At 48.3% G+C, this 25000-nt stretch overlaps 3 protein-coding genes across 4 annotated transcripts in view; 1 reads left to right on the forward strand and 2 right to left on the reverse strand.

The window, feature by feature from the left end:
• The window catches only part of tg (thyroglobulin), a 29040-nt gene extending 18327 nt beyond the window's left edge, over positions 1-10713 (reverse strand). Inside the window, exons 1-6 of the mRNA XM_034554250.1 lie at positions 10671-10713; positions 10428-10587; positions 9831-9937; positions 1702-1845; positions 330-515; positions 1-195 (exon numbers count right to left, since the gene is read on the reverse strand). The exon at positions 1-195 is cut by the window's left edge and continues 308 nt beyond it. Coding sequence (XP_034410141.1) covers positions 1-195; positions 330-515; positions 1702-1845; positions 9831-9937; positions 10428-10587; positions 10671-10713 — 835 coding nt within the window. The remainder of the gene's footprint in view (positions 196-329; positions 516-1701; positions 1846-9830; positions 9938-10427; positions 10588-10670) is intronic.
• A 3582-nt stretch (positions 10714-14295) lies between these two features.
• The window catches only part of cmtm6 (CKLF-like MARVEL transmembrane domain containing 6), an 11179-nt gene continuing 474 nt past the window's right edge, over positions 14296-25000 (reverse strand). The window contains exons 2-6 of one of the 2 annotated variants that reach the window (XR_004611206.1): positions 23022-23139; positions 21307-21483; positions 17088-17186; positions 15008-16426; positions 14296-14616 (exon numbers count right to left, since the gene is read on the reverse strand). Coding sequence is in view for 1 of the 2 variants with exons in the window: in XM_034553175.1 (XP_034409066.1) it covers positions 16259-16426; positions 17088-17186; positions 21307-21483; positions 23022-23132 (555 nt within the window). In the remaining variant the exon portion in view is untranslated. Of the gene's footprint in view, positions 14617-15007; positions 16427-17087; positions 17187-21306; positions 21484-23021; positions 23140-23259; positions 23588-25000 lie in introns of those variants that run through there. The other variant, XM_034553175.1, reaches the window with a different exon arrangement.
• zgc:158320 (uncharacterized protein LOC780837 homolog) lies at positions 18099-21250 on the forward strand. The gene is made up of 2 exons (XM_034553174.1): positions 18099-18618; positions 19862-21250. The coding sequence occupies exons 1-2, from the start codon at positions 18259-18261 to the stop codon at positions 20156-20158; spliced, it is 657 nt and encodes a 218-aa protein (XP_034409065.1). The 5' UTR covers positions 18099-18258; the 3' UTR covers positions 20159-21250.

The following is a 25000-nucleotide window of genomic DNA, read 5'->3' on the forward strand; positions in this document are numbered from 1 at the left end:
GGACTTCGACCAGGCGAGGCAGGAAGGAGGTCAGGTCCGCCTCCACCGGCAGGAGCTCCTCGACAGGCCGGAGCAGGGAGAGACAGGAGGCCGGGGGTCTGACGGAGGAGGCCCGGATGGGAGGGTCCACGGGACCGGAGAAGAGCCGGGAGAGAGCCAGGCGGCGCTGAGAGAGACAGCCAGCGAGGCCTGAACCTGGAGGAGGAGCTTAGGTCTTTATCATTACCAGCTCTCGTTAACTATTGATCCAGATCAGTTCTGCCCCCCCTTCCAGTTCAGGTGTAATCTAGTAAAACGTAGTGTTGGTGACTGGATGTATTCATACTCACTGCAGACCAGGGAGTCTCCTGCCTGCCGTGTCCCAGGAAGCTCCCTCCCGGTGGGGTCCACACACCAGCACCGCCCCCCCAGCTGACACTGCCTGGAGCTGAAGGCTCCTCCGGCCTCGCAGGACGGGACGCGAACACTCTGCGAGTCCATCGCTGCCCTCCGCTCCGCCTCGCAGGCAGAGGGACCTGAGAGAGAGCAGCTCGGTGTTTACTGGTCCAGATGGGACCTCTGAAGGACCAGTGTTTAAACCAGTGGTTTACTGGTCTATATTGGGTTTTCTTCACTGTTTGATTGATGGATGTGCAAATAAACCAGTTTAAACCAGAGTAGAAAACAGTTGAGGGTGGTTTAAACTGGTCTAAATCAGTTTAACAAATCCAGATAAGTAGTTTAAACCAGTTCAGTCAACTTCTACTTCAAAACATCTAACACATAAACTAACCAGGGTTGACTAGTAATAACTATGTTAACTAGTGTAAACCAGGGTTGACTAGTAATAACTATGTTAACTAGTGTAAACCAGGGTTGACTAGTAATAACTATGTTAACTAGTGTAAACCAGGGTTGACTAGTAATAACTATGTTAACTAGTGTAAACCAGGGTTAACTAGTAGTAACTGTTAACTAGTGTAAACCAGGGTTGACTAGTAATAACTATGTTAACTAGTGTAAACCAGGGTTAACTAGTAGTAACTGTTAACTAGTGTAAACCAGGGTTAACTAGTGTAAACCAGGGTTAACTAGTAATAACTATGTTAACTAGTGTAAACCAGGGTTAACTAGTAGTAACTGTTAACTAGTGTAAACCAGGGTTATCTACTAGTAACTAAGTTAACTAGTGTAAACCAGGGTTAACTAGTAATAACTACGTTAACTAGTGTAAACCAGGGTTAACTAGTAGTAACTATGTTAACTAGTGTAAACCAGGGTTAACTAGTAGTAAACCAGGGTTAACTAGTAATAACTATGTTAACTAGTGTAAACCAGGGTTAACTAGTAGTAACTAAGTTAACTAGTGTAAACCAGGGTTGACTAGTAGTAAATATGTTAACTAGTGTAAACCAGGGTTAACTAGTAATAACTATGTTAACTAGTGTAAACCAGGGTTATCTAGTAGTAACTAAGTTAACTAGTGTAAACCAGGGTTAACTAGTAGTAACTAAGTTAACTAGTGTAAACCAGGGTTGACTAGTAGTAAATATGTTAACTAGTGTAAACCAGGGTTAACTAGTAGTACATATGTTAACTAGTGTAAACCAGTTTTTAAATGAGTCTTAAACCAGTATCTGACGTTGCTGTATGTGTTACTGGGACCAGCTTTCTAAAGACCGGATCCGTTTGAAACTAGTTAAAACCAGTTGGCGGTCTCACATCTGAAGTGCCCGCTGAGGGCCAGCTGGACTCCCAGCATCCTCCGCTCCAGGACCCGGTACACGGCGGTCTGAGAGAAGGAGCGGCCGGACCGGAGGCCGGAGAACGCCGAGTCATACACCTCCGAGAGGAGGAGCTCCACACCTGGACAGGAAGTAAGTACACACCTTCATCATCATCAGTGTGTGTGTGTACCTGTGTGTGTGTGTGTACCTGTGTGTGTGTGTGTACCTATGTGTGTGTGTACCAGTGCATCTGAGCTGTGAGTCCTCTGACTTCTGGACTTCCTGTATCTTGCTGAGTATATTCTTTAAAGAGGTTTCTCTGCTATATTACTACTGTATCTGCTGTATTTAGTTATACTAGAATGCTAGTCTGTACTGTCTTTCTAATTTGAACATTTTGAGCTGTGATTTTCTTGCTTTTTTACACAAGTGTCTGAAAAGTCAACCAAACCAGCTAGGATTTCAGTATTTGCTCTGTAATCCAAATCTACTAGGGACTAAACTTTATTCTACTTTCTACCTTGAGGTAAACTGATCTTTGTCCTTAATCAGTTTGGCAAGAATTTCACATTCTAGCAAAACTGAGACTTCACTGGTAGCAATGAATCCCCTGTTTACCAGTATCGATCACTAAGTGGGCAATTACTTCAACGACCTGTGGGCGGGCTCGACACAGCTGTAACCAATTACCGCCAACTCAGGTGTATAACCAGGTTGGGGCTTGGAGCGTCAGGGAAGACTCCTCGTATGAAGACTTGGAGGATAAAGACATAGGAGTCTTTCGTAGGAGTCAAGACTCGGAGGATAAAGACCTAGGAGTCTTTCGTTGGAGTCAAGACTCGGAGGATAAAGACCTAGGAGTCTTTCGTGGGAGTCAAGACTCGGAGGATAAAGACATAGGAGTCTTTTGTTGGAGTCAAGACTCAGAGGATAAAGACCTAGGAGTCTTTGGTTGGAGTCAAGACTCAGAGGATAAAGACCTAGGAGTCTTTCGTTGGAGTCAAGACTCGGAGGATAAAGACCTAGGAGTCTTTCGTAGGAGTCAAGACTCGGAGGATAAAGACCTAGGAGTCTTTCGTTGGAGTCAAGACTCGGAGGATAAAGACCTAGGAGTCTTTCGTGGGAGTCAAGACTCGGAGGATAAAGACCTAGGAGTCTTTCATTGGAGTCAAGACTCAGAGGATAAAGACATAGGAGTCTTTTGTTGGAGTCAAGACTCAGAGGATAAAGACCTAGGAGTCTTTGGTTGGAGTCAAGACTCAGAGGATAAAGACCTAGGAGTCTTTCGTTGGAGTCAAGACTCGGAGGATAAAGACCTAGGAGTCTTTCGTAGGAGTCAAAACTCAGAGGATAAAGACCTAGGAGTCTTTCGTTGGAGTCAAGACTCAGAGGATAAAGACCTAGGAGTCTTTCGTAGTAGTCAAGACTCAGAGGATAAAGCTCTAGGAGTCTTTCATAGGAGTCAATACTCAGAGGATAAAGACCTATGAGTCTTTGGTTGGAGTCAAGACTCAGAGGATAAAGACCTAGGAGTCTTTGGTTGGAGTCAAGACTCAGAGGATAAAGACCTAGGAGTCTTTGGTTGGAGTCAAGACTCAGAGGATAAAGACCTAGGAGTCTTTCGTTGGACTCAAGACTCAGAGGATAAAGACCTAGGAGTCTTTGGTTGGAGTCAAGACTCGGAGGATAAAGACCTAGGAGTCTTTCGTAGGAGTCAAGACTCGGAGGATAAAGACCTAGGAGTCTTTCGTTGGAGTCAAGACTCGGAGGATAAAGACCTAGGAGTCTTTCGTGGGAGTCAAGACTCGGAGGATAAAGACCTAGGAGTCTTTCATTGGAGTCAAGTCTCAGAGGATAAAGACATAGGAGTCTTTTGTTGGAGTCAAGACTCAGAGGATAAAGACCTAGGAGTCTTTGGTTGGAGTCAAGACTCAGAGGATAAAGACCTAGGAGTCTTTCGTTGGAGTCAAGACTCGGAGGATAAAGACCTAGGAGTCTTTCGTAGGAGTCAAAACTCAGAGGATAAAGACCTAGGAGTCTTTCGTTGGAGTCAAGACTCAGAGGATAAAGACCTAGGAGTCTTTCGTAGTAGTCAAGACTCAGAGGATAAAGCTCTAGGAGTCTTTCATAGGAGTCAATACTCAGAGGATAAAGACCTAGGAGTATTTGGTTGGAGTCAAGACTCAGAGGATAAAGACCTAGGAGTCTTTGGTTGGAGTCAAGACTCAGAGGATAAAGACCTAGGAGTCTTTGGTTGGAGTCAAGACTCAGAGGATAAAGACCTAGGAGTCTTTCGTTGGACTCAAGACTCAGAGGATAAAGACCTAGGAGTCTTTGGTTGGAGTCAAGACTCAGAGGATAAAGACCTAGGAGTCTTTGGTTGGAGTCAAGACTCAGAGGATAAAGACCTTGGAGTCTTTCGTTGGAGTCAAGACTCGGAGGATAAAGACCTAGGAGTCTTTTGTTGGAGTCAAGACTCAGAGGATAAAGACCTAGGAGTCTTTGGTTGGAGTCAAGACTCGGAGGATAAAGACCTAGGAGTCTTTCGTCTACACAGACCCAGCACCTCGTCACTTGGGGCCTCTGGAACTGCCAGTCAGCTAACCGCAAGGCGGACTTCATCTCTGGCTTCGCTATCAAGCAATCGCTGGACTTCCTGGCTCTCACTGAGACTTGGATCACACCAGACAACACATCAACCCCTGCTGCTCTCTCCTCGGCCTTCTCCTTCAGCCACACACCCAGACCCTCTGGTCGGGGTGGTGGTTCAGGTCTACTCATCTCACCCAAATGGAGTTTTGCTCTCTACCCGCTTCCATTATTTACCCTGCTGTCTTTTGAGTTTCATGCAGTGACGGTTACTCATCCGGTTCATCTAACCATTGTTGTTCTCTACCGTCTTCCTGGTTCCTTTAGAGACTTCTTGGAAGAACTAGATGTCCTCCTATCAAACTTCCCAGAAAATGGACCCCCGCTCATCCTTCTGGGTGACTTTAACATCCAGACTGAGAAGTCATGTGATCTACTACTCTTCCTGTCTTCCTTTGCTCTCTCTCTCAGTCCTTCCCCTCCTACTCACAAAGCTGGACACCACCTTGACCTACTTCCAGACCTGCAGGGCGTGAAGCTGTGTGCATATGTTCACCAGAAACTGCTCCACATCTAACCTCACTGTAACTCCACTTCCTGTCTCTGACCACTTCTTCATCCCTTACTCTCTCTCACCCTCTCTCCCTCTCACCCTCTCACCCTCTCTCCCTCTCTCTCTCTCTCTCTCCCTCTCTCCCTCTCACCCTCTCTCTCTCCCTCTCTCCCTCTCTCCCTCTCACCCTCTCTCTCTCTCTCCCTCTCTCCCTCTCACCCTCTCTCTCTCTCTCCCTCTCTCCCTCTCACCCTCTCTCCCTCTCACCCTCTCTCTCTCTCTCCCTCTCACCCTCTCTCCCTCTCACCCTCTCACCCTCTCACCCTCTCACCCTCTCTCTCTCTCTCCCTCTCACCCTCTCTCCCTCTCACCCTCTCACCCTCTCACCCTCTCTCCCTCTCTCCCTCTCACCCTCTCACCCTCCTCTCTGGCCTCCTCTGTTCTGTCAGCCCTCCCCTCAACCGATTCCTTCTCACTAATGCATCCTAACTTTGCCACTGACACTCTTCTCTCTACACTGTCGTCCTCTCTTGATTCTCTCTGTCCTCTTACGACTCTAAAGGTCCTCAAGTCCTCTTACGACTCTAAAGGTCCTCAAGTCCTCTTACGACTCTAAAGGTCCTCAAGTCCTCTCCGGCTCCGTGGTTGTCTGAACCGGTGCGCGCCGAGAGAGCCACAATGCGAGCATCGGAAAGGAAATGACGAAAATCCAAACACGCCAGTGACCTGCTCGCCTATCAATCTCTTCTCTCCTCCTTCTCTGCGTCCATCACTGCAGCCAAAAGTTTGTTCTATCAATCCAGAATCGAATCCTCTTTATCTAACCCTAAAAAGCTCTTCTCAATTTTTTCCAACCTCCTTGACCCCCCTGGTCCCCCCCCCCCCTCCACCCTTCTACCAAGCCACTTTGTTGACTACTTTACAAAAAAGATAGACGACATACGCTCTTCATTTACTAATCCATCTTCCTCAACTACACCTCCAGTAACTTCACCATCTTCCCCCTTGTTTTCCTCTTTTATCCCCCTGTCTCCTAATCAAGTTCTTACCTTGGTAACCTCTGACCCCCAACCACCTGCCCCCTTGACCCCATCCCTTCTCACCTTCTCCAGTCCATTGCTCCGGACCTTCTTCCCTTTCTCACCCATCTTATTAACACCTCCCTCTCAACCGGCTGTTTCCCCAACTCTCTGAAGGAGGCGGAGTCAACCCTCTCCTGAAGAAACCCACTCTGACCCATCTGAAGTCAATAACTACAGACCTGAAGTCAACAACTACAGACCTGAAGTCAACAACTACAGACCTGAAGTCAACAACCACAGACCTGAAGTCAACAACTACAGACCTGAAGTCAACAACTACAGACCTGAAGTCAACAACTACAGACCTGAAGTCAACAACCACAGACCTGAAGTCAATAACTACAACCTGAAGTCAATAACTACAGACCTGAAGTCAATAACTACAGACCTGAAGTCAATAACTACAGACCTGAAGTCAACAACTACAGACCTGAAGTCAACAACTACAGACCTGAAGTCAACAACCACAGACCTGAAGTCAACAACTACAGACCTGAAGTCAACAACTACAGACCTGAAGTCAACAACCACAGACCTGAAGTCAACAACTACAGACCTGAAGTCAACAACCACAGACCTGAAGTCAACAACTACAGACCTGAAGTCAACAACCACAGACCTGAAGTCAACAACCACAGACCTGAAGTCAATAACTACAACCTGAAGTCAATAACTACAACCTGAAGTCAATAACTACAGACCTGAAGTCAATAACTACAGACCTGAAGTCAACAACTACAGACCTGAAGTCAACAACAACCACAGACCTGAAGTCAATAACTACAACCTGAAGTCAATAACTACAGACCTGAAGTCAACAACCACAGACCTGAAGTCAATAACTACAACCTGAAGTCAATAACTACAGACCTGAAGTCAATAACTACAGACCTGAAGTCAATAACTACAGACCTGAAGTCAACAACTACAGACCTGAAGTCAACAACTACAGACCTGAAGTCAATAACTACAGACCTGAAGTCAACAACTACAGACCTGAAGTCAATAACTACAGACCTGTCTCTCTCCTCCCCTTCCTTTCCAAAACTCTAGAGCGAGCTATCTTTAACCAAGTCTCCTCCTTTCTCCACAGTAACAACCTTCTAGACCCCCACCAGTCTGGATTCAAGGCCACTCAACAGAGACTGCCCTCCTTGCTGTCTCTGAGCAGCTTCACACTGCTAGAGCAGCCTCTCTCTCCTCTGTCCTCATCCTTCTAGACCTTTCCGCTGCCTTTGACACAGTGAACCACCAGATCCTCATGTCCTCCCTCCAGGACCTGGTATCTCAGGCTCTGCTCTCACTCTTCTCATCCTACCTCACCGACCGCTCTTACCGGGTAACCTGGAGAGGATCTGTGTCTGAGCCTTGTCCTCTGACTACTGGGGTCCCTCAGGGTTCAGTCCTTGGTCCTCTTCTCTTCTCTCTGTACACCAACTCTCTTGGCTCTGTCATTTGCTCGCATGGCTTCACCTACCACAGCTATGCTGACGACACCCAACTGATCCTCTCGTTTCCCCAATCTGAAACACGGGTAGCAGCACGAATCTCTGTCTGTCTGACTGACATCTCTCAGTGGATGTCTGACTGACATCTCTCAGTGGATGTCTGATTGACATCTCTCAGTGGATGTCTGATTGACATCTCTCAGTGGATGTTTGACTGACATCTTTCAGTGGATGTCCGCACACCACCTGAAAATGAACCCGGACAAGACTGAACTTCTCCTCCTTCCAGGAAAAGGCTCTCCCACCCACGACCTGACTATTAACTTCAACAACTCAGTGTTGGCTCCGACTCCGACTGACAGGAACCTCGTGTGACACCTGTCAGTCAACTCTCCCTGACTGCCAACATTACCCCAATAACACCCTCCTGTAGGTACATGCTGTACAACATCAGGAGAATACGACCTCTTCTCACTCAGAAGGCGGCACAGGTTCTGGTCCAGGCTCTGGTCCAGGTTCTGGTCCAGGCTCTGGTCCAGGCTCTGGTCATCTCACGGCTGGACTATTGCAACTCCCTCCTTCAGGTCTACCTGCTAATGCCATTCGACCTCTACAGCTCATCCAGAATGCAGCTGCTCGACTGGTCTTCAACCTCCTAAATTTACCCACAATCCTCCGCTCCTCCGCGACCTTCACTGGTTACCGGTGGCCGCAGCATCCGCTTCAAAACATTGGTACTTGCGTACCGTGCTGCGAACAGATCGGGTCCGGTCTACACCCAGGACATGGTCTAACCTCACACCCAGGACATGGTCTAACCTCACACCCAGGACATGGTCTAACCTCACACCCAGGACATGGTCTAACCTCACATCCAGGACATGGTCTAACCTCACACCCAGGACATGGTCAAACCTCACACCCAGGACATGGTCTAACCTCACACCCAGGACATGGTCTAACCTCACACCCAGGACATGGTCTAACCTCACACCCAGGACATGGTCTAACCTCACACCCAGGACATGGTCTAACCTCACACCCAGGACATGGTCTAACCTCACACCCAGGACATGGTCTAACCTCACACCCCAGCCCGTTCACTTCGCTCGGCTTCTGCCAATCTGCTTCTAGCTCCTTCACTTCGAGCTAAATCCCGACTGTTTGCTGTTCTGGCTCCTCATTGGTGGAACGAGCTCCCCATTGACATCAGGACAGCAGGAAGTCTCTACATCTTCCGTCGCAAACTAAAAACACATCTTTTTCGACTATACCTTGAATAGGTAGCACTTAAATGCCGTAGTAGCACTTAAATGTCCCTTACCGATAGCACTTTAGTAGTCCTCTTATGACTCTAAAGGTCCTCAAGTCCTCTTAGGACTCTAAAGGTCCTCAAGTCCTCTTACGACTCTAAAGGTCCTCAAGTCCTCTTAGGACTCTAAAGGTCCTCAAGTCCTCTTACGACTCTAAAGGTCCTCAAGTCCTCTTAGGACTCTAAAGGTCCTCAAGTCCTCTCCGGCCTGGTGGCTGTCCGAACCGGTGCGCGCCGAGAGAGCCACTATGCTGACCCTCCAGGACCTGGTATCTCAGGCTCTGCTCTCACTCTTCTCATCCTACCTCACCGACCGCTCTAACCGGGTAACCTGGAGAGGATCTGTGTCTGAGCCTTGTCCTCTGACTACTGGGGTCCCTCAGGGCTCAGTCCTGTGTACCTGTGTGTGTGTGTGTACCTGTGTGTGTGTGTGTACCTGTGTGTGTGTGTGTACCTGTGTGTGTGTGTACCTGTGTGTGTGTGTACCTGTGTGTGTGTGTACCTGTGTGTGTGTGTGTGTGTGTACCTGTGTGTGTGTGTGTGTGTACCTGTGTGTGTGTGTACCTGTGTGTGTACCTGTGTGTGCGTGTGTGTGTGTGTGTGTGTGTGTGTGTGTACCTGTGTGTGTGTGTACCTGTGTGTGTGTGTACCTGTGTGTGTGTGTGTGTGTGTGTGTGTACCTGTGTGTGTGTACCTGTGTGTGTGTGTGTACCTGTGTGTGTGTGTGTGTGTGTGTGTGTGTACCTGTGTGTGTACCTGTGTGTGTGTGTACCTCTGTGTGTGCGTGTGTGTGTGTGTGTACCTGTGTGTGTGTGTACCTGTGTGTGTGTGTACCTGTGTGTGTGTGTGTGTGTACCTGTGTGTGTGTACCTGTGTGTGTGTGTGTGTGTACCTGTGTGTGTGTGTGTACCTGTGTGTGTGTGTGCGTGTGTGTGTGTGTGTGTGTGTACCTGTGTGTGTGTGTGTGTGTGTGTGTGTACCTGTGTGTGTGTGTACCTGTGTGTGTACCTGTGTGTGTGTACCTGTGTGTGTGTGTGTGTGTGTGTGTACCTGTGTGTGTGTGTGTACCTGTGTGTGTGTACCTGTGTGTGTGTGTGTGTACCTCTGTGTGTGCGTGTGTGTACCTGTGTGTGTGTGTACCTGTGTTCTCCATCTCTCGGCCTCTGCTGTCTGAACAGAAGCAGAACGATGAAACAGTCGGGAAAAACTTCCTGAAACTACCGAACGTCTCAAAGGCTTCTGGGAACCTGAAAACACACACACACACACACACACACACACACACACACACACACACACACACACACACACACACACACACACACACACACACACACACACACACACACACACACACACACACGTTAAACAGACAGGCTAGCTACCTGTCTACACACAGGCAGACAGACAGACAGACACACAGACAGACAGACAGGCAGACAGACAGGCTACCTGTCTACACACAGGCAGACAGACAGACAGACACACAGACAGACACACAGGCAGACAGACAGGCAGACAGACAGGCTACCTGTCTACACACAGGCAGACAGACAGACAGACACACAGACAGACACACAGGCAGACAGACAGACAGACACACAGGCAGACAGACAGGCAGACAGACAGGCTACCTGTCTACACACAGGCAGACAGACAGACAGACACACAGACAGACACACAGGCAGACAGACAGACAGACACACAGACACACACACAGGCAGACAGACAGGCTACCTGTTGAAGGTGTGCAGCAGGTCCAGCTCCGCCCTGTCGGTGGTGTTGATGAGTCGACACTGAACCGGCAGGAAGCTCCCGTCTGCGGCGCACTGAGGAGGAGCGTGAGACCGGGAGCCGTGCAGGAGGCGCCGCGCCCTCACCTCGCAGCCTCCGGGACCTGCAGGTCAAAGGTCAACAGGGACTCACACACCTACATGTGGACATGACATCATCAGCAGCACCACGAGGACGTGTACTCACAGCGGAGAGGCGTCCCGGGCTGCCGGGTCCCGTACAGCTCCATGCCGTCCTGGTCCACGCACCAACACCGCCCCCTGCTGGACTCACACTGAACTGACTCAAAGAGGCCAGAGGGGGAGCACTGCAGGACGGACTGCTGCTGGCAGGGAGACGCACCTGGAGACAGACAGGTAGGGAGACAGACAGGTAGGGAGACAGACAGGTAGGGAGACAGGCAGGTAGGGAGACGGACACGTAGGGAGACAGACAGGTAGGGAGACAGGCAGGTAGGGAGACGGACACGTAGGGAGACAGACAGGTAGGGAGACAGACAGGTAGGGAGACAGGCACGCAGGGAGACAGGCAGGTAGGGAGACAGACAGGTAGGGAGACAGGCACGCAGGGAGACAAACGGGTAGAGAGACAGACAGGTAGGGAGACAGACAGGTAGGGAGACGGACACGTAGGGAGACAGGCACGCAGGGAGACAGGCAGGTAGGGAGACAGACAGGTCAGGCAGGTAGGGAGACAGACAGGTAGGGAGACAGACAGGTAGGGAGACGGACACGTAGGGAGACAGGCACGCAGGGAGACAGGCAGGTAAGGAGACAGGCAGGTAAGGAGACAGGCACGTAGGGAGACAGACAGGTAGGGAGACAGACAGGTCAGGCAGGTAGGGAGACAGAAAGGTAGGGAGACGGACACGTAGGGAGACAGACAGGTAGGGAGACAGGCACGCAGGGAGACAGGCAGGTAAGGAGACAGGCACGCAGGGAGACAGGCAGGTAAGGAGACAGGCACGTAGGGAGACAGACAGGTAGGGAGACAGGCACGTAGGGAGACAGACAGGTAGGGAGACAGACAGGTCAGGCAGGTAGGGAGACAGACAGGTCAGGCAGGTAGGGAGATATATAGTATACATATATATATATATGTATATAGTATACATATATATATATGTATACTATATACATATATATATGTATATAGTATACATATATATATATGTATACTATATACATATATATATATGTATACTATATACATATATATATATGTATACTATATACATATATATATATGTATACTATATACATATACATATATATATATATGTATACTATATACATATATATATATATATATGTATACTATATACATATATATATGAAACATGTCAAAGAGTTTCTCACAGTGCGGAGCAGAGTTGTTGGTTCGAGTCCCGACGACCTCGTGACCTTCAGCATTAACGCACCAACACTCGTGACCCCGCCCACTGCACTGCACAGGCCTACACACACACACACACACACACACACACACACACACACACACACACACACACACACACACACACACACACACACACACACACACACACACACACACACACACACACACACACACACACACACACACACACACACACACACACACACAGTATTACATGTGAGGTAAATCAACATGTTTTATATGAACCTGTTTATTGATCTCAGGTATTTACCTGAACCCGCCATCGTGTGCGCAGTGAGGGACGTCCCCTTGTTGCTCGGCAACGGCCACGCCCCTTAGCAACTCACATCGGCTCAGCGTCTCTGTCTCCAGCTGGTACTCTGCACGACAACAGGAAACAATGACATCATCATCTGGATCACATCAGGAAACAATGACATCATCATCTGGATCACATCAGGAAACAATGACATCATCATCTGGATCACATCAGGAAACAATGACATCATCATCTGGATCACATCAGGAAACAATGACATCATCATCTGGATCACATCAGGAAACAATGACATCATCATCTGGATCACATCAGGAAACAATGACATCATCATCTGGATCACATCAGGAAACAATGACATCATCATCTGGATCACATCAGGAAACAATGACACAATGAAGACAGGAGTGAACACACAGACAGGCTGACACACAGACAGGCTGACACACAGACAGGCGGACACACAGACAGGCTGACACACAGACAGGCTGACACACAGACAGGCGGACACACAGACAGGCTGACACACAGACAGGCGGACACACACAGACAGGCAGACACACACAGACAGGCGGACACACAGACAGGCGGACAAACACAGACAGGCGGACACACACAGACAGGCAGACACACACAGACAGGCGGACACACAGACAGGCGGACACACAGACAGGCGGACAAACACAGACAGGCGGACAAACACAGACAGGCAGACACACACAGGCGGACACACACAGACAGGCAGACACACACAGACAGGCGGACACACAGACAGGCGGACAAACACAGACAGGCGGACAAACACAGACAGGCAGACACACACAGGCGGACACACACAGACAGGCTGACACACACAGACAGGCGGACAAACACAGACAGGCGGACAAACACAGACAGGCAGACACACAGACAGGCAGACACACACAGACAGGCGGACAAACACAGACAGGCGGACAAACACAGACAGGCAGACACACAGACAGGCTGACACACACAGACAGGCTGACACACAGACAGGCTGACACACAGACAGGCGGACACACAGACAGGCGGACACACAGACAGGCGGACACACAGACAGGTGCTGGTCTACCTGAAGCTTTGCCGTGCAGCAGCCCGAGGCAGCCGGCCAGGAGGAAGGCGATGTGGAGCAGCTCCATCGTCGTGGTGACGGGCTGAGCCCGACGGACTCTTTATAAAGCCAAAGACCTGCTGAGTCAGCTTCCTCCTCCTCGTCTCTCCGCCTCGGCGGAACCAGGGACCCTCGAACGCCACTCAGGGAGGCGCCGTGGAGCCCTCCGATTGGACGAAAAGGGTCTCTGGAACAAAGGGTGAAGGGTCAGACTTCAGCGTGACGTCTGTTGTTCTTCCAGAGCTCTGAAGAGGTCTCACCTGAGGACCGGGTGTCCACACTGAAGAGGTCTCACCTGAGGACCGGGTGTCCACACTGAAGAGGTCTCACCTGAGGACCGGGTGTCCACAGTGAGGAGGTCTCACCTGAGGACCGGGTGTCCACACTGAAGAGGTCTCACCTGAGGACCGGGTGTCCACACTGAAGAGGTCTCACCTGAGGACCGGGTGTCCACACTGAAGAGGTCTCACCTGAGGACCGGGTGTCCACACTGAAGAGGTCTCACCTGAGGACCGGGTGTCCACACTGAAGAGGTCTCACCTGAGGACCGGGTGTCCACACTGAAGAGGTCTCACCTGAGGACCGGGTGTCCACACTGAAGAGGTCTCACCTGAGGACCGGGTGTCCACACTGAAGAGGTCTCACCTGAGGACCGGGTGTCCACACTGAAGAGGTCTCACCTGAGGACCGGGTGTCCACACTGAAGAGGTCTCACCTGAGGACCGGGTGTCCACCTCCTCATATCTAATAAAGGTATATTATGGTAATTATAGTATATTAATATAATATCCTTCAGCAAATGTTGTTTTTGTTAATCTCTAAATGTTTGAGGCTTCTATTAAATAATATTTTACAATAAAAATATATTTTAATTGAAACATGTTTTAATTAAAATACATTTTTATTACAAGAAGTTATAAAAACACATTTTATTACAACATTTAGCTCAAAGGTCTTCAGGAGAAAAGTCACTTAAACTAATGTGATTAAATGATACAAGAATACAATAATTAAAAAACACATTTATTTAAAACAAGACGTTCTCAGTTTGAATTATAAATGAAACTTAAAATACACTTTAAAAAACATTAATTTTCTCCAAAATAAACGTTCTTGGTCCTTTAAAACATTAATTTAAGTGATTCATGTTGATATAAAAACTGATTTCTGGATCGTCAGAACGACAAAGTTATTAATTCAATGTTTCCTTATTAAGTATAAATCATGTCTTACAGATTAAAGTCTTTTATTACAAAGACAAAGAGACACAAAACGACCTCAAAGAGACACAAAACAACCTCAAAGACAAAGAGACACAAAACGACCTCAAAGAGACACAAAACAACCTCAAAGACAAAGACACAAAACGACCTCAAAGACAAAGAGACACAAAACAACCTCAAAGACAAAGAGACACAAAACGACCTCAAAGACAAAGAGACACAAAACGACCTCAAAGAGACACAAAACAACCTCAAAGACAAAGAGACACAAAACGACCACAAAGACAAAGAGACACAAAACGACCTCAAAGACAAAGAGACACAAAACGACCTCAAAGACAAAGAGACACAAAACGACCTCAAAGACAAAGAGACACAAAACAACCACAAAGACAAAGAGACACAAAACGACCTCAAAGACAAAGAGACACAAAACGACCTCAAAGACAAAGAGACACAAAACGACCACAAAGACAAAGAGACACAAAACGACCACAAAGACAAAGAGACACAAAACGACCTCAAAGAGACACAAAACGACCTCAAAGAGACACAAAACGACCTCAAAGACAAAGAGACACAAAACGACCTCAAAGACAAAGAGACACAAAACGACCTCAAAGACAAAGAGACACAAAACAACCTCAAAGACAAAGAGACACAAAACGACCTCAAAGACAAAGAGACACAAAACAACCTCAAAGACAAAGACACAAAACGACCACAAAGAAAGTGAATGAAGCCTGTGGAGCCAACGTTAGCCGAATACAGCAACAACAGCTCTATGCTAAGCTAGCTGCTAAAGGTATAGCTGCGTTAGCTTTTAAATGATTGAACATGAAGAACTTGAAGCAGAAACAGGAGGGGGCGGGGCTTAGCACAGGGTCAATTCACTCAAACATTTCCATTCAACGACACACCAAACAATTTAAAATAAAAAGATCAGGCGGGATGATTTCTTCATAATTTATAAATCAGAATGGAATCAAATTTGACAAAACGAAAATTTTGTTCATAATACATTGAATTAAAAAAAAAGAAAAGAAGAATTGATCCAATAGAAGACGACAATATAAAAAAAAACATACATCTCCGATTTGATAAAGAAACAGGAAGTAAGAAACCGGTTGAATTAAAACCGTCTGCTGGTTGTTAGTGGAATAAAAAAGATTATATTATTAATATATAAACGACATTTACATGTTTTTAAAAGACACTTTTTCTTCATTTCGGTACAAACTTCAAAATCATGTCTGCCTAAACTTTCACGATGCGTTCAGGGCCCGAACGGAAAACACGTAAATACTATGGTCACTCAGTTTTACCGTCAACATGGTGATTTATTGTATTTAAAACAATTATATCTTTTGTTGATTTATACCAAACTTAACTTTGAGTAAATTAAAATAATTTTGTCTGTTTCATGATACTCAATAATAAAAAACAACAAGCAACACGACAATAAATCCATAAATGGGTCCAATTCATCGCGTTGATTAAAAATCCTGAATACAAACAAACTTTAGTGGTTCTGTGGTTCTGTGTCTCCGTTCCTCAAGAACCGCGTCCTGTTCCTTTAAGACCGAACACGGAGCGGCTGGGATCGGTTCTTTGATTGGGAGATTGATTATGTTGACAACAGGATTTATAAAAGAACTCTAAAGATGGACGCCGTGGCCGCTGAAGCTCCGCCTCCTGCCGATACGTTAAAGGACGAGTGAAATAATCCGACGTTTGTGAGGATTCAATCCGCCTCGTTGAGCTTCGCCGTCTCCGGCGTGCCGCCGTTGCCGGGCGCCGCGCCGCCGTTGCCGGGCGTCGGCTTCCCGTCTTTCTGAAACGGAAACCCGAGAGTCTTCACGAACAAGCCGAGGTCGAGGAGGAACGCCGAGGACGCTAGGAAGCCAAACGTCTGCAGGAGGAGACGAGGGAAGGTTAGAATACATGAATACATTAGAGGAGGAGAGAAGAGAGGGAGGAAAGGAGAGGGGGGGGGAGGGAGGAGAGGAGAGGAGGCTAGGAAGCCAAACACCTGCAGGAGGAGACGAGTGAAGGTTAGAATACATTAGAGGAGGAGGAAGGAGAGAGGAGAGGGAGGAAGGAGAGAGGGAGGAAGGAGAGAAGAGAGGGAGGAGGGAGGAGAGGAGAGGAGGCTAGGAAGCCAAACGCATGCAGGAGGAGACAAGTGAAGGTTAGAAGACAGGAGGAGAGGAGAGGGAGAGAGGGAGGAAGGAGAGAAGAGAGGGAGGAGAGGGGGAGGGAGGAAGGAGAGAAGAGAGGGAGGGAGGAAGGAGAGAGGGAGGAAGGAGAGGGGGAGGAGAGGAAGGGAGGAGAGGAGGACGCTAGGAAGCCACACGCCTGCAGGAGGAGACGAGTGAAGGTTAGAACACATTAAAGGAGGAGGAAGGAGAGAGGAGAGGGGAGGGGAGAGAAGAGGAAGTGAGAGGAAATGAGGAGAAGAGAGGAAGTGAGAAGGAAGCGAGGAAATGAGGAGAAGCGAGGAAGTGAGAAGGAAGTGAGAAGGAAGTGAGAAGGAAGCGAGAAGGAAGCGAGAAGGAAGCGTGTTTCCTCACCGCGGCGCTCTTCTCTATCGTCGTGTCGCTGTTGCTGGAGGCGAAGACGATGGAGGACACGAGGAACAAGCCCGCGATGACGGCCGTGTACACAAAGTCCTGTTGAGGAAGAGGAGGAGGAGGAAGAGGCCTCATGTTTACCTCACTTCCACTCAGCAGGTGAAGCCTGTTAGCTTAGCATAAAGAAACAGCTACCGTGGCTCTGAAGCTGACAGACTAATTATTCATGATGACACAAACCAGATAGTTGAACATGCTAACACATACATACACATACATATATATATATATATATATATACATACATACACACACACACATGGCAGTAAAGGATGGAGCTTTTATAAGTGAACTAACACATTCATTTATTAATTAGAGTATATTTACTAATAAAAGAACAATAATAACTAAATAGTCTGTCAAAAATACACCAATCTACATATTTATACTTGTTATTAGATTAATTTCTAAAGCATGAAGAAACCTTTAAATAATCTGGGGCTAAATGTTTTTATTTCACTTTTAAAGACTTACACTTTCTACTTATTGAAGAGGAATTTAAAGTTATTTACAACCCATATATAACTAAGTACTAAGTTTGATGTACTTGTAGTACTTTAAATTAGCATTTCCATTTGATGAGACTTTCTACTTCATTTATATTATATCTTCAGTGAACAGTTACTCTAAATACACTATAAATAATAATACATGATGTATTATTATAGATGAAACCAGCAGCAGCATTAACATATTAGTCATTAAAATGAGAAACACACAAGTTATAATACAATAGTATAATATATATTATTTAGAAATGTGATACTTTAAGTATATTTGATGCTAATACTTTTACTTTTTAAGATAGCATTTCTACACATTGGTATTAATACTGTTACTGAAGATCCGAGTACACACACACACACACATAAATAAACATACATCTCAATGTAATGCCGTTTCCGGCCTGTGGGGGAGCAGCATTACACCTCGATGCGCTCAATCTACCGTAAATCTCTCGGTAGAAGAAGAACACCGGAAGTCGCTCGCTAGCGTCGCGTCTTAACGACGCAGCTTTTTTTAATGTAAAACTCGTAAAACTCGTTTTTCCGCTTCAGCCGCGATTTAACGTTTCTTTTTAAACATACTCCCGACGGTCTGCGCCTGCGCGATGCCGTGGAGGTGCTGCGTGCCCGGCTGTCGGGGCTACGACGAGGCCCGGGCTGTGGGCGTGGTCTTCCACGGTTTGCCGACCAGGGACCCGCCGCGGTGCCGCGCGTGGCTGCGCGCGATCCGGAACCCGCGCTTCGACGAGCGCACGCCCGCGTCCAGGTACGGCGGCGTGCGCGTGTGCAGCTTGCACTTCCGGCCCGAGGACTACGAGGAGGACTTCCGGGCCAAGATCCTGAACGTGGCGCCCAGACCGGCGCTGAAGAGCGGCGCGGTGCCGTCGCTGTTCCCCGGGAGAGGGCGCGCGGAGCCGGCCGGGGAGGGCGCGCCGCCGGGGGCTCCGAAGAGGAGCCGCACGCAGGTAACAACAACAACAACAAATACTCATTAAGTCTACATATTCATACGCAACTGTATTGCTAGTTGAAATTATTACTTTAAAGGTTTACTGTTTTTAAACGTTATTTAATGAATAGTAATTGTTTTATGTTATTAATTTTTATTACATTGACAAGTTCAAGATCACTAATTATGAACTATTGATCACTGATGATCCATATTAACAGATCTTTATTATATCAGCTGGTCTACAAGGATCCAGATTATTGATTTAGTCTGAAGCCTGTAAACCATCAGTCAATAAAATATATATTAATATTCATTAGTGTTGATGAAGTTATTAATGAGCTCAGAGCTTTAGGACGTTAAACATAATTATAAAAATTACGCCTGAACGCATCATGAGAACGTTATCATTTACCTTCAGCCGGTACTCGTGTTCACTGAGCAGAGCCTGAACGCAACATGAGAACGTTATCATTTACCTTCAGCCAGTACTCATGTTCACTGAGCGGAGCCTGAACGCATCATGAGAACGTTATCATTTACCTTCAGCCAGTACTCGTGTTCACTGAGCGGAGCCTGAACGCATCATGAGAACGTTATCATTTACCTTCAGCCAGTACTCGTGTTCACTGAGCGGAGCCTGAACGCATCATGAGAACGTTATCATTTACCTTCAGCCAGTACTCGTGTTCACTGAGCGGAGCCTGAATGCATCATGAGAACGTTATCATTTACCTTCAGCTAGTACTCGTGTTCACTGAGCAGAGCCTGAACGCATCATGAGAACGTTATCATTTACCTTCAGCCAGTACTCGTGTTCACTGAGCAGAGCCTGAACGCATCATGAGAACGTTATCATTTACCTTCAGCCAGTACTCGTGTTCACTGAGCGGAGCCTGAATGCATCATGAGAACGTTATCATTTACCTTCAGCTAGTACTCGTGTTCACTGAGCAGAGCCTGAACGCATCATGAGAACGTTATCATTTACCTTCAGCCAGTACTCGTGTTCACTGAGCAGAGCCTGAACGCATCATGAGAACGTTATCATTTACCTTCAGCCAGTACTCGTGTTCACTGAGCGGAGCCTGAATGCATCATGAGAACGTTATCATTTACCTTCAGCTAGTACTCGTGTTCACTGAGCGGAGCCTGAACGCATCATGATTGAAGTGAACCTCCTGGTTCTCCGTTAGCGGTGCTGCTAACGTTACTTGGTTGTAGCGGTTGTATTATTGACGAGTTGCTGTGGTTCTCAGGCGCCCGGCGGCGCTGCAGGAAGCTCCGCTCAGTCGTCGCCAGCAGCAGAAGAAGAAAGCTTCTGCATCGTGGTGTCGGTCGACCCTCGTGACGACGAGTTCAACGCCACGACGTCCGACGAGGAGGACGGCGCCGTGGTCTCCGGCCGCAGCCTGATGGAGCTGTTCCGGCGCTGTCAGACTTGCGGGCAGCCGATGGCGGACGCGCAGCTCTTCCACGCCGGCGCTCGGGCGAGGGTGACGTGGAGCTGTCACAGGGGGCACGCCGGGGTGTGGGAGTCCTCCTCTCCCCCGTAAACGCCACCTTGCTGCTTTAAGAACTCAACAGGCTTTTATTTTGAAAAGTCAGAAAGGAGCAGGATGCAGGAAACAGATCAGCTGTTTTTATATTAACCTCGTGGAGACTTCCTGCGGCGCATCACGACGGACGCCACAAGGTCGGTTCAGTTTGAACCGATAAATTATGAGAAATTGAATCATTCATTCTAAATATTCACATTTAACTGTTTTGCTAATTGAAAATAGTACAGAACTTACAGGTTTACTGATTCTCATAATGCTGCCCACCGAATATTTCAGAATAAAAGCCCCAGCCATAGAAAGATGCTGGAGGGCCTTTTTAAATCTTTTTTTTTTTTAAGTGTTGAGAACAAGTCACATGAAACAATTTCTGCTCGTTACGTTAAAACAGAATTTTCAAAATAAAATTCTGTAGACACAGGAAACACTTGGGTTTAGACAGTCGAATTAATTAAGTCTTTTTACATTTCTATGTAAATATTTACCGTTTTGAATTACAACTTAAGTTATTCTTTTTCCACTTTTTATTTCATATTTGCAGTTCACTGGATAAATAAAATGTTGATATTAATTGAGAATAATAAACACAAACAGGAAGTAGCTTCTTCTGTTTGACTGACGCGATCAGTGCCTTTATTTTGTAAATACTCGTCTTCCTGCCACATAACGACCAGCGTCGCGTGGACGTGAAACGTGAGGTAATAAATGTGCTAAGAGAATGACGACCTCTTTGTTTTTAGGCTGAAACGTGAGCAGAACGTTTGACCTTCAGCACGATCACGTGACCTTCAAATATGAACCAATAAAAAACAATGTTAAACATTTAACTCGTTTGTGTATAAAACGGTTAATATTTGACTCATTTACAGGTTTGTTGAAAGGTAATAAAGAAGTTTATGAACTTGAGTAAAACTAAAAGGTTGTTTTAATGTTTGGGTTGTGTTATATAAAATGTGAATCTAGTCGATTTAATTGATCGCCAACCGTTTAGAAAATCGATTAATATTTGTTTCTGATGTCAACAATGATCTGTGTTCTGACTTTAAGCCACGCTAGCTGTTTCCACCCGTTTGCAGTCTTTATGCTAAGCTAGCTTCAGTGAGGTATGACTTGTTGTGTTTGACCCGTGTGGGCGGGGCTCTTACCAGCTGGGGCCAGCAGCTGATGCCCACCCGGCCCCTCAGGGAGGTGTAGAGGAGCACGAGGAGGAGCAGCGTGAACAGGAAGGAGGAGCAGCTCACGAACTCAAAGAAGTAGAGCGTCGAGCAGCTGATGCAGCTGTGGACCATCTCCTCCAGGATGAAGGCCACGAAGGACAGGAGCTGAGGAGACAGGTCAGGGGTTACTAGGGGAGGGGCTGAGGCTACCATCTCCTCTAGGAGGAAGGACAGGAGCTGATGAGACAGGTCAGGGGTTACTAGGGGAGGGGCTGAGGCTACCATCTCCTCTAGGAGGAAGGACAGGAGCTGATGAGACAGGTCAGGGGTTACTAGGGGAGGGGCTGAGGCTACCATCTCCTCTAGGAGGAAGGACAGGAGCTGAGGAGACAGGTCAGGGGTTACTAGGGGAGGGGCTGAGGCTACCATCTCCTCTAGGAGGAAGGACAGGAGCTGAGGAGACAGGTCAGGGGTTACTAGGGGAGGGGCTGAGGCTACCATCTCCTCTAGGAGGAAGGACAGGAGCTGAGGAGACAGGTCAGGGGTTACTAGGGGAGGGGCTGAGGCTACTAGGGGACCATCTCCTCCAGGAGGAAGGACAGGAGCTGAGGAGACAGGTCAGGGGTTACTAGGGGAGGGGCTGAAGCTACCAGGAGGAAGGACAGGAGCTGAGGAGACAGGTCAGGGGTTACTAGGGGAGGGGCTGAGGCTACTAGAGGACCATCTCCTCTAGGAGGAAGGACAGGAGCTGAGGAGACAGGTCAGGGGTTACTAGGGGAGGGGCTGAGGCTACTAGGGGACCATCTCCTCCAGGAGGAAGGACAGGAGCTGAGGAGACAGGTCAGGGGTTACTAGGGGAGGGGCTGAAGCTACTAGAGGACCATCTCCTCTAGGAGGAAGGACAGGAGCTGAGGAGACAGGTCAGGGGTTACTAGGGGAGGGGCTGAGGCTACTAGGGGACCATCTCCTCCAGGAGGAAGGACAGGAGCTGAGGAGACAGGTCAGGGGTTACTAGGGGAGGGGCTGAGGCTACTAGGGGAGGAGCTTATGCTACTGGAAGAAACTTTGTTTATAACCTGAAGAAATTTAATAAAACACCTAAAATAAAGTCTAAAGAAGACAGAACATCGTCCTGGTTTGTGAACGTGGATCCAGTCTGAACTAAACCAGTAGAAAGGGTTTCATTAAAGGTCCAGGGAGTTGCCTGAGTCAACAGGAAGAGGAAGTCCGCCCCCCCACACACACGTTGCAACAGCAGAGGGTCAGCACCTCTCAGATCAGCACTTTCACTTCCTTCAATGCAGCTTCATGAAGAGGAAGGTCCAGAACACACACACACACACACACACACACACACACACACACACACACACACACACACACACACACACACACACACACACACACACACACACACACACACACACACACACACACACACACACACACACACACACACACACACACACACACACACACACACACACACACACACACACACACACACACACACACACACACACACACACACACACACACACACACACACACACACACACACACACACACACACACACACACACACACACACACACACACACACACACACACACACACACACACACACACACACACACACACACACACACACACACACACACACACACACACACACACACACACACACACACACTTGAACTCACCACTTCGATGACCTTGACCCCACAGCGGACCTTCTCCAGAGCCTCTGAGGGGACCCGGATCCAGGAGGACTTGGGGTTCGGGGCCGTGGTCGGGGAGTAGACATCAGGCATGATGGAGCTGGTCACACATGGAAAGAAAAGCACTTTCATCACTTATTCCTCTACAAAGGCAAAACAATCAATATAAACAGCTTCATAGTACATTTATTAATGTATTATCTATTACACTGTCACTCACTTTTCAACATTTCTTCTTTATGATTAAATTCTTATTATAATATAGCTAATAAATGATCATGTTTGTTCTAAATAACTTCAGTAACATCCCATGATGCAACAGCCTGAAGCTGAAGGAACAAGAAGTTCATCTGCTTTGTTTCACAGTGAAAGTGAGACCAGGACCATGAGAGACCAGGACCATGAGAGACCAGGACCATGAGAGACCAGGACCATGAGAGACCAGGTGGAGGACCAGGACCATGAGAGACCAGGTGGAGGACTAGGACCATGAGAGACCAGGTGGAGGACTAGGACCATGAGAGACCAGGTGGAGGACCAGGACCATGAGAGACCAGGTGGAGGACTAGGACCATGAGAGACCAGGTGGAGGACCAGGACCATGAGAGACCAGGACCATGAGAGACCAGGACCATGAGAGACCAGGACCATGAGAGACCAGGTGGAGGACCAGGACCATGAGAGACCAGGTGGAGGACTAGGACCATGAGAGACCAGGACCATGAGAGACCAGGTGGAGGACCAGGACCATGAGAGACCAGGTGGAGGACTAGGACCATGAGAGACCAGGTGGAGGACCAGGACCATGAGAGACCAGGTGGAGGACCAGGACCATGAGAGACCAGGTGGAGGACTAGGACCATGAGAGACCAGGTGGAGGACCAGGACCATGAGAGACCAGGTGGAGGACCAGGACCATGAGAGACCAGGTGGAGGTCCAGGACCATGAGAGACCAGGTGGAGGACTAGGACCATGAGAGACCAGGTGGAGGACTAGGACCATGAGAGACCAGGTGGAGGACCAGGACCATGAGAGACCAGGTGGAGGACCAGGACCATGAGAGACCAGGTGGAGGACTAGGACCATGAGAGACCAGGTGGAGGACCAGGACCATGAGAGACCAGGTGGAGGACCACAGGACCAGGTGGAGGTCCAGGACCATGAGAGACCAGGACCATGAGAGACCAGGTGGAGGTCCAGGACCATGAGAGACCAGGTGGAGGACTAGGACCATGAGAGACCAGGTGGAGGACCAGGACCATGAGAGACCAGGTGGAGGACTAGGACCATGAGAGACCAGGTGGAGGACCAGGACCATGAGAAACCAGGTGGAGGACTAGGACCATGAGAGACCAGGACCATGAGAGACCAGGTGGAGGACCACGAGAGACCAGGTGGAGGACCAGGACCATGAGAGACCAGGTGGAGGACCACAAGACCAGGTGGAGGACTAGGACAATGAGAGACCAGGTGGAGGACCAGGACCATGAGAGACCAGGTGGAGGACCAGGACCATGAGAGACCAGGTGGAGGACCAGGACCATGAGAGACCAGGTGGAGGTCCAGGACCATGAGAGACCAGGTGGAGGACTAGGACCATGAGAGACCAGGTGGAGGACTAGGACAATGAGAGACCAGGTGGAGGACCAGGACCATGAGAGACCAGGTGGAGGACCACGAGACCAGGTGGAGGACTAGGACAATGAGAGACCAGGTGGAGGACCAGGACCATGAGAGACCAGGTGGAGGACCAGGACCATGAGAGACCAGGTGGAGGACCAGAACCGTGAGAGACCAGGTGGAGGACCAGGACCATGAGAGACCAGGTGGAGGACCAGGACCATGAGAGACAAGGTGGAGGACCACGAGACCAGGTGGAGGACCAGGACCATGAGAGACCAGGTGGGTGATGGAAGCTGCTCATAAAACTACCTGGGGGAACCAGGCTGCGTTCAAAGCC

This window comes from Cyclopterus lumpus, chromosome 16 (assembly GCF_009769545.1).
Source record: "Cyclopterus lumpus isolate fCycLum1 chromosome 16, fCycLum1.pri, whole genome shotgun sequence".
Classification (NCBI taxonomy): domain Eukaryota; kingdom Metazoa; phylum Chordata; class Actinopteri; order Perciformes; family Cyclopteridae; genus Cyclopterus; species Cyclopterus lumpus.